Source organism: Streptopelia decaocto, assembly GCF_964273445.1.
Source record: "Streptopelia decaocto genome assembly, chromosome: 6".
NCBI classification, from domain to species: Eukaryota; Metazoa; Chordata; class Aves; order Columbiformes; family Columbidae; genus Streptopelia; species Streptopelia decaocto.
In genome coordinates this window covers 17,045,258-17,055,620 of record NC_138660.1, presented here as the reverse complement: position 1 = coordinate 17,055,620, position 10,363 = coordinate 17,045,258, and the positions used below count along the sequence as shown (strand labels likewise).

Below are 10,363 nucleotides of genomic sequence, written 5' to 3'. Positions count from 1 at the left end.
GTTTTAGTTGAATATTAGGAGTGGCAATACTTGGGTACAGTCTGGCATGGGAAAGTAACAAGATAGAGCGCTATCACTTAAAAAGCAGCGTTGATGCATTCTGGGCAGTACAGATTCAGTAGAAAATACAGACCTCATTTCAAAGTGCTTTTAAGCTAGCTCTGGTTCAGATGAAATAGTTCAGATGTGTAGTGAACTGGCAGAAAGTGATGGCAGTAAATGTGTATGGTAAAAGAAACTCTAAAGAAAGAAATTTCCATGAATACTCAATATTGCCTACATAACCCCACCAATACTGCAATCTATTGCTCAGAAAGTGGTAATCTGGAGAGCCTGATGTTAATATGTTGGCCAAACAGTAAATGTTAATGCAGTGCTTTGGTAGCATTGCAGATAGTTCCCCAGCTCCTGTGAGCTTGCCAAACTGAAATGAATCTTGCTGGGTTAGGCGACTCTCTCTTGGCCCCCAAATTTGGTTTATTAAACTAGAGCACAGCAGATAAGCAGTTTCTATGGGTAATGTTGAGAAATGCCTACATTTGACTTTCCTCATTTCACAACCCACACTCCTACCCCTAAAAATACACATGCTTCACCCACAGAACCATTACCTCACAACCTTTTGTTTCCTTTTCTTTTTGGCTGAATATTCTAACCTACATTAAAAAAAAAAAAAATCCCCAGCACGTTATCTCCGCTTAAAGCACCAGGAAGGTGTGCTGAGGACGAATTGGGCATAATGGAATTTGCCGTGGGGAAACCCGCTGATGACAGTGGAATCCGCCCGCGCGTGAATTCCGGCGGCTCCCGCCACCCCTTTATAAGCAGGTGGAGGTGCGGCAGGGCCAGCAGGACGAGCAGGCAGGACAAGCACTCACTGGAGCACGGTCACTGCGAGGACTGGAAATGTCTGGCTGCAGCAGCAAGAGCTTGGTCCTGGTTTCCCTCCTGGGTCTCCTGATGCTGCTCCTGTGTGGCCGCTCCAAAGGTGGGTGAGCTGGGGCGTCCGTCCCCTGGGAGCTGCTTGGCAGCCACTGCGGGTGTGCACACTCGCTGATGGCGCCAGGACAAGGGCGAGGCGAACGGGAATTGTTTCAGCAAAAAACACTGCCTAATTCTCCTCTTTTGTCGATGGGGAGCTGGATAGTTAGGGGGCTGAAAAGCGAGTACCCCAGGCAGCCTGACAGTGTGGTCCAAATAGGTTTTATTTACTTTGTCGTTTTCCTTTCATTCCAGCGCAAAGCAACCAGGATTGCTGCCTGTCTTACACCAGAGTGCGTCTGCCTCGGTGGGCCCTCAAGGGTTATACTGAACAGCTCTCCAGCGAAGTCTGTGATATCAATGCAATCATGTAAGTTACTTTTCAGAAGATCCTCTGTTTTTTCTGACATGTGTTAACCTTGGGATGTCGGTTTGAGAAGAAACAGTTATTTGAATATTATAAGCATGATTTTTTAATTACTTTTTCAAAACATCATATTAACTGAATAAATTGTGTACAATACCTGTAAACAAAATACACAACCTCTAGTTGATAGGGACTACTAACTCATAGAACAGCTGTACAGTGTAAATAATAATCACGACTGTTTAGGAATCAGCTGTTCAATCAAAGCCATGCTTTGTCTCCAGCTGAGGGCCACTCTTGCCAACACAGAGTGTTCCCTTGCCAAAACCTGTTGAGCGACAAGATTTTTCTTAGTTTACAGAGATCAGATTTTTATTTTTCCCCACAAGGTTTTAGCCCTCATAAATGTTGATCTGTGACCTTAGCTGGACAACAACTATTCTCCTTAACATCACAAGTTATTTCTGGCATCCAGCAAAGTTCTTTGTCTCAACAGTTCCAATAAATTGAACACAACTTTATGGAGCCAAAAATTATCCCTGAGACTGAAGCAGCTGTTACATTTAAATTTCATTAGGTATTTCTCTTTGTTCACATAGTATTGGAGTGGTTGTGGAGCATCCCATATCTAAGTGGCATTTACAAAGCAGTTGCTTATTGTTTATTATATACAGTAACTATGATACATATTTTTGACCAAATACATCTTCACAGTATTTACTAGCAGGGATTTCTAATGATTTACTGATCTCTTTATCATTATTTCTTTTCTAGTTTCCACACCTACAGTGGGCTGAAAGCCTGTGTAAATCCTAAAGAAGGCTGGGTGAAGAAGCATCTTCTCTTCCTGAGGTAGGAAAATCAGAATTTAAATACTTAACTTATACGCAACTTAAATACTAGGCTGATGAAAATGGAACATGTATGAAAGTGCGTTTCTTACACCTCCTAAATGCCACTTTGGATGGCAATGCTGTGAACACATTTGTCAGACATAGCTACTTCTTTTTAGACTCTTCTTGGGACAGTCATGTCACATGTCCCATTTTCTACCTGAGCTATTCTCTCAGGAGGTTCTAAATCTTGGAAAGAGAAACCTATAATTGATCTGTGGCTGAGGTCATTATTTATGTGTATTCTCTTGCTCTTTCAACAGCCACAAGCTCAAGAAGATGTCAGCGTGATATGGTTTCCAGCAGGGAACTAAACACAGATGTGACTGAAGAACTACTAGGTTCAACCTTTTGGTTGTGATCATCGTGTTGTACACTGTTGTGTGCTTACTCACTGCTATCTCTGGCTTCTTTGGAACCGTGGAACTTCTTGAGTTGATTCATATTGCATCGCTGTTTTGCTTGAATTAAGCATTTGGTTAAAGTTTCTATTTTTACTAATATGCATATGTTACTAATATGACAAGATTGCTATTTAGTAAGGTCTAGCTTAGGCTGTTGTACAGAGTATTAATTTTATTAAGTTTAATGCATGTTATTTTTGTTTTGTTCATCATGCGTAAAGTGGGTTATTTATTCTGTATATTTTGTTACTACTTTGGCACTGTCTTGCGCCAAAATGTTTCCTTTTAACTGTTGTTAGCGTTATAATACTTCTTGAACTATTGCTAAACAAAGTGCTTTTGGAAAAAATGGAAATTGGAGTTTTAAAAAAATAAATGTTAAAATTTCCACCCTCTGTGTGATATATTTATTTTTTTAATTGAAAAAGGTGACTTCCCCTTGAAATGAATTCCTTTGTCTATAAGCCTCCAACTGAAACAATTACTTGAGCGTATGCACATCTCTTAAAGCCACTTTCCGCCTTGCTCACTTTGTTTGCACTATGGGTAGCTATGACCTCCACAGGATGTAACTCCTCCTTCCCCTGACAGCTGCTGTATATGAAGATTTTGTTTAACCTGAAGACCTGTTCTTAGCTCCATTTCATGTTAATCAGATGTCAGAATTTCTTTCTTTATTTATCAGTTTATTTATTCAGGAGAAACCTTACACATATTGTTACAGGGCAGCTCCTAGCTCGGCCACTGAGAAGGATTATGGTTATGGTAACACAGCCTGCTCGCCACTTGAAGGGCTATCTCTAGAGGAGAAATCTGCAGTGCTTTCCCTCCCTTTACGCATTTCCTATATTATTCTATGACTTTCAGTGTAACGAGGTTTTTCTGATGCAGGATATCCTGATGAAGGTCTGCAGACACTACTGCAGTACAAATGATGCCTGGTAAAAACAATGGGACTGCATGGAGTACGTAGGACATGGATGCAGGTTGAATGGTCAAGGCTGCTCAGCTTTTTAGGTGCTATTACATGGCCCACATGGACTTCAGGGACGTGACTGAGTAGGCCGTGTAGGTGTAGTCCTCTTGTTGACAGCACCGCTCTTACAGATAAATCTACACCTTGGCTTTTGGTACCTTTTAGTCATAGAGATAGAAACATTCATTTAATTTTAATTTAAACATAAAGCTAAAGCATTTTTAGTGTCCTTGAGAGAGGAGCTGAGAGGTCTTAGGTTTTTAAAATGGTGTTCATAAGTGTAAGGCTGTTATTTTCTGGTGTCAAAGCTTGCTAGAACTTAAGCAATCTGCTTGTATAATAGCTCTGGGAACTGGCAATTCTTTGTGGGTGAAGCTCAGAAGGAGCAAGATTAATTGGCTTTAACTTATAGCAGGTGGATTCCATGGTCCTGATATAAAGGATATCATGTAAAGCTATGAGCATCCCAGGGAGGAGTAATTACCTAACACATTCCCTAGGATTTCCCCAAACTTTTGGGCAAAGCTGCAGAGCTCTGCCTCACACCTGCCAGCACTGGTGCAGGCTCCTGGTTGGGCTCAAAGAACTCGCAGGCTAAATGGTGCAGACGCAATGAATAGATTAGTGTTAAACACAGCAGGAGGTGAGGGTCCCCAAACCTGCCTTGGGAACAGGTAGGCATCGGTGGAGATGTTAGGAATCAGAGCTACATATGAACTTGGTGCAGAAAAGCCTGAAGTCCAAGCTAGTGACTTCAAAGCAGAGGAGCAAAATGAGAAAGTGAAGAGTGATGTGTGAAACTCTGTGGGCGGCTCTTTGTACTTCCAGGTCGAGCCTGTTAAAAGTTTTGTATTGCATCTGTAACTTGTCCTTCCTCTTGTCAGCCATGGCTCCATCCACAAAGCTATGAATAGTGAGACATTTTTTTAGTTCCTCTTATTCTGTTTGAATATTTCTTTCTAAGCAACCTCATTGAGGAAAAGAAAAAAAAAAAAAGTTGAAAACTGGTTTTCATGTTCCGTAAGAGATTAACAAGGCTGTTATGTTACTGGTAGGAAATTGCATGTAAAAATAGCATGTCTGTCCATCTATTCCTGAAGATACAGATAGGTATTATAAGCAATGCTGTATCTCCAAAATCATCAGATCAGAGGCACATTTTTGTAAGCAACCTTAAGTGGCCAGTTAAAAGCTCTGACAGCTCTGAAAATCACAGCCATATCTAGAAGAAGCTGAATCCTGTTTTCTTTGGTGGGGCTGTTCTGCAATATGGTAGGTAAGTTTCTTTTTCTTTTCTATCTGTGGCCCTCAGCTCCTAATTCAGGATGTGCAATTTTGTTGAATGATTTGAGATGAAACAGTAGATGGTCATTTGGGTACATTTCCCTTCCATTTATTTAATTAAAAAAATATTTTTCCTTGCAAAATATCAATGAGGCTTTTTATTGCAGCTTGGACATCACTTGGATAACAGGTGTGAAAGCTTTCCCTTCAAACTCTCAGCACAACTTCATACTTCAGTTCCGAATTCTCTTGCTCTCACTGTATTGAGACCAGTTCTCAGTGATTCTTGCACCTGCCAGAGTATTATTATTGAATCCCATTTGTGCATATTTTTTCTGCTTCTTCTTGTTGTTGTTGTTTGGTTTTTGCCCTTTTTTTTATTTTCCCCGAAACCAATCTCACATCTTTCCCAGTCAGGACATTGCAGCATTTCATTAGCTTGGGATTGCTGACAGAAAACTTTCTCTTCATATATGGAATCATAATTAGATTAATTCATTTCTTAGTATTTTCTTTTCCCACTCCAGCACAAAGCAACAAAATAACAGCATTGTATGGGCAGTAAATTTGTAAAGAATAGCAAACCTTCTGTTGATTTAGTTCTGCTGTTAAAATGTAAAACCTGCCACATCTCATCTGCTGGGCAAGTATTAACAAGTTATTTGTTGAATTGCTGTTCAGTTGATGGTAGCTCCTAACTGTCAGTTGAAGAATGTTTTTTTTCCTTATCTCTTCTTTTTTCCACCTGCCGCGCAAAGGGGGCTGTAAAGCTTGTGCAAATCCAAGAGACAGATGGGTGAAGGCCCTTAGCCTGTGATATGCTTGTTTTCAAGTGTATCTAAAAACCAAGCATTACTGGGTGTGCTTAGCGACAATGACACTTCTAGGTCTTCCATAGGGGTGTTCATAATTTGTCAGTTATTTTCAATTACCAATATGAGTGAGCCCACACGTACCTGAATTTCATTCCTGATGAAGTGGAATTCTGTTGAGAAATGAACTGAGGAATTTGTGAACCAAGAAGGGTTTTAGGCTTATGACACTGTCACTCGACTTTCATGGCATACAGCCAGCTGGATAAACACTAAACCAGTACAGATGATCAATTGTAACAAACCCTTGGTATGCTGAGCTCATCTGTGCTACGCCCTGGCAATCTTATTCCAAGTACCATGCTACGGGCACCATCCTTTGCCAAAAGATTAATCACAAAAGAAGTTTATATTCTTCAGACTAAAATGAGTGCATTGTGTATGCTAAGTCTAGTACAAGATTACAGTTGTATGATTGTACATAAATAGAAAAATATTATCTATGTTCTTGTGATCTCATGGTTGCTCTGTTCTGGGACTTGTTAACTGTCCAGTGTTGCAGTCCTAACTCAGCTAAAGTTTTTTAAATTGCTGCGTTTGTTTCTTTTGCACTATCAATTGCAGACAGCTTCTAGTCAAAGCTTACCATGAGTTGTTGGTGATAGAACATTTAAATATGATATACAATAGATACTATGTTGTGGCTGCGAGTCTGTGTTAAGGATAGTGTATTGCTCATCTAGCTCCTACAATAAATAAACCAGGCACTTATTTAATCTTTTAGCTTCTTTAAATTCACAGCGTTACTCAAAGACGATGCAATCCAAAATACATATTGGATATGAAAGCATTGGATGAAGTTTAGAATACTGTATGCCTAAAAGCAAACATGCCACAGGAAAAGCAGAGACTCAAGTACTCTCAAGAGTACTCAAGAGCATTAACAGCTATTAATGAATTTACAGCAGCATTTCCATAGTTTTGCTTCCATGACTTCAGTTACAATTTTATTTGTAAGCATCTCTATTTCCATGTTCCTGACATTTTGCTTTTCACTGACTTTAAACTGAAACGTTTTTGTTTGTTTGTTCAGCTCTCTTTCTATCAAGGAGACAATTGATGGTCTGGGTTGAGATCCCCTGAAAAACTGGTGTCCAAGGAATATGTGAGATGTGATTGCTAAGGTTTTATATCATTAATTCCTACATGTTTTAATTTACAAACCTAACCTCTTGGTTAAATCTGTTTGTATGGCCTTTGTAGCCAGTGCACTGCAGTGTACTAGGTGTTCACAACACTCCACCTCCTGGAGTATCTTAATTAAAAATCTAAGCTTCACATTGATTCGTTTTTCTTTACAGAGAAAGCCTTGGAAAATGAAAGGTGCAGAAGTACATCTCAACAGCTTTTCACACCTTAGGTACATGGTATGATGTTTTGATATCAACTCATGTTTTTGAGTAGCAGCTGTAGTAGTAAAATTTAAAGGGAAGGTTATTGCCACATTTCTTGCAGTGAACACTACTTTCAGTTATCAGAAAATAGGATCTTGAGACACTTATTCAGTGAAAAAAAGGTTGCTGCTCTAGCTGAGGCTGAAGATGTGTTTGTTCTTTCTATCTGTTTGGTTTATAGGTGGTGGGTTTTCTTTCATCCTTCCCTTCTTTACTACTGGAGACGGATGTAATGGCCCACAGGCTTCAGAGAAGATTCAACTTTCTCGAGGGCAAACATTACCTGTTTCCTGTGCCACAGTGAATGTGAAGGCACACACAGATATTTGTAGTAACATATCAGATGCACTTTTCTGTTTGTTGGGGTTTTTCAGCCTGTGAAGAATACCTCATGTGGTGAGACATGCTCACGGTAAGAATGAGGGAGAGAGATAAACCAGCTTCTGGAAACAGGAATAGTGTTGCCCAGGACCTGGTGAAAAAGTCTGAAAGACAGGATTTGTTTAACAGATAGTTACAGGATAAAGCAACTTAGGAAACAAGAAACATTGAGAGAGTACAGTTGGGGCACCAAGATTAGCAAAGGCACGTACCAAAGTGTATGAAAGAGAGCACAAAGTATTTCTTATTTGAGTCAAACTTTAGGTATATTTCTGATCCAAATTTTAACTGTCTTCTCTTCTGGCCATATGTCCATAAGTCAAGGCAAAACATTTATGTGTTGGCAAAATTTTTATGTATAGGATGGTCTAGTACAACCAAATTATACTAGACTCCCCCTTTATGTTTCAGATGTTAGAATCTGATAAAAATATAAATTGTTCTTGAAGGAACACGGCTTGCAAGGGGATAAAATCTGTACCAAGAATTCATTTAACAAATATTGAGGTGACAGTAGATAGCATCATTAGGTACTGAGGGAAGAAAAACATCACAAATCTGTAAGAAGCAATAGACGCATCCCTGGGGGGAGTGGATAGCAGGGTGCTGTGCACTGATCGTTCAAGCCATCTAATTAGAGTTGTGTCAGCAGAGATGGGTTCAAGTGGCCCAATCTGCAGTGAAAATTGTCAATTACGGTGCCAAGATTAAACTGTTGGTTTAATATTCTTGCAGCACTATTGGTCAGGCACAAAGCCAGGGAGAACACTATAAACTTACAAAGTAGGTAAATGGGAATTTGAGAGTGATAAATGTAATGTAGCAGACAAATCAGAGCTGTAAAGTGGTCAGTGTGGTAACTTCAATTGTTCACTCAAGTGTGGCATTATCTCATGTATGAATAAGCTTTGTTATATAGCTGAATTTAAGGAACACAAATCAAAATGTTCATATAAAAATTTGTCATACATATCTGAAAAATAATAATATTTTAGCTATATGCCTTACTACAGTGATTCCTTTTTTAAACATACTAATTATTACATATTTACTAGAGCTGTTTGAAAAACATGATTAAGTGTTCCAGTGGGCATCTGAAATGTTTCATATTGTTACAACTAGGAATAAATGGTCAAAATGTCCTTCAGAGACAATGCAAATCTCAATGAGTTGCTCATTCTATAGCATCCTCCAGATTGGTACAAGAGTAGGCAAAAAGGTTTTAGGAATTTGGAAGTGACAATCTGACTGCAGAATACTTGTGTAATTACATGATACTTGTCATCTTGACTAGAAGATACAGAGGTCTCCTTAACAAAAAGGTCTTCAGGCCCCTACAGTCTGGACCATGGAAAGAAAGAAAGATTCTTCTCAGAGAGGGTAAAATAGATATAGATAAAGTATACATATATATTTATTTATTTTATATATATAAATATATATGTATTTTATTTATTTATTTATTTATTTATCTATTTTTAAATTTTGTTGTCACATCTACCCATCAGCTTGGCAAGGTTAAGAGGAAAGGCTCTCCTTAAAAAGGGAGCAAGGAGTAACTATTTTCAGCTAGGTTAAAATTTGACAGAAACATGTCAGAATGTATGGAATTTGCCTGACTACATGGGATATGTAAGTAGTTTGACAGAAATGGAAGATGGAAGAAAAGGGCAAGGTAGAACTACTGCTCCTTTCTGTCATTTATTATCTCACTGTAGGTAAAAAACACATTTATCTATTCACGCGAACAGAAACTTGTAGTGACACACTTTCTAGGCAAATAGCAACTAGGAGGTTTTTTTAATTTATTTATTCAAGATAACTTTAAATTGATGAAAACAAACATGCAAAAATGAAAACAATCTTTGGGAAAGAGAGTACTTTGTTCTATAACACACTGTCAGCTCTTTCACCCAGATTAGCTCTTACCAAGCAAACAGCAAATTCCCAGAAGATCATGTTCCTTATACAAGTAATATAGTTTTAACTTTTTTTTTTCTTTTTTTTTTTTTTTATGGCTGTGGTGTCATGACTAGCATTGGAAATAACAGAGCAGAAGTGAGAAGGAGCTCTAACAATGCACAGAGAAGTGTAGTGTGTAGCAGTGTCTGTCTGGGCAAGAGGAAGCTGATTATCTACGCCAGAGTAAAACAACCTTGAAAAAGCCTACCTATCCCCTTTAATTCACCAAGTAGAAATAAGGAAATATCTGGACACAGTCCTCCTGCATCTGACAGATGTGACACTTATGAGAAAGGACAGCACACGAGAAAGGACTAGCATGCAAAAACCCCCTTTAGTAAAAACTCACTGCACCCATTACTAACATAACAGAAATAGGAAGTGGCTTTCTACATCTTTCCCTTAACTCAGACTACTCTTGGGCTGGCCTTTCTCATTTAGTTCAGCATACCACAGACTGACCTACTTCAGGGCAAGTGGGTCATGATACAACTGAACCCTGCTCTTGTCTGCAAGCAAGAGTGTGTCTGAGTCAGAAACACTTTCTTCTTGTTATCATTCTTAGGATGGTACTTTGGCTTAAGAAAACAGTGATTTTTCAGAACCTGTGTTGGCAGGAAGAACCCAGGCTTCTCAAGAGGAAGCTCTCCATTGTGACTGTATTAATTTTGCTTCATATTGTCCATCACGGTTATCGCTGGCACTCTTGATAAATGTATACTGCAGCTTTTCAAAGGCTTTTGAATATTGACTGATAGTGACATTTATGGTACCTTAACTCTCTGCCACTCCTGCAAACTGCTGACATAAACAAAAATGCACAGGGAAAAACGGATGTATAAATTATTT

At 38.9% G+C, this 10,363-nt stretch overlaps 1 protein-coding gene across 1 annotated transcript; it reads left to right on the top strand.

Annotated features, from left to right (window-relative positions):
• Positions 1–739: 739 nt before the first annotated feature.
• Positions 740–3,033, top strand: CCL20 (C-C motif chemokine ligand 20; the record flags this gene model as incomplete). The annotated part of the gene is given in 5 exon segments (XM_082055452.1): positions 740–799; positions 802–988; positions 1,237–1,351; positions 2,123–2,200; positions 2,505–3,033. Coding segments are annotated over 5 exon segments (468 nt in total). The 3' UTR covers positions 2,533–3,033.
• Positions 3,034–10,363: the final 7,330 nt, after the last annotated feature.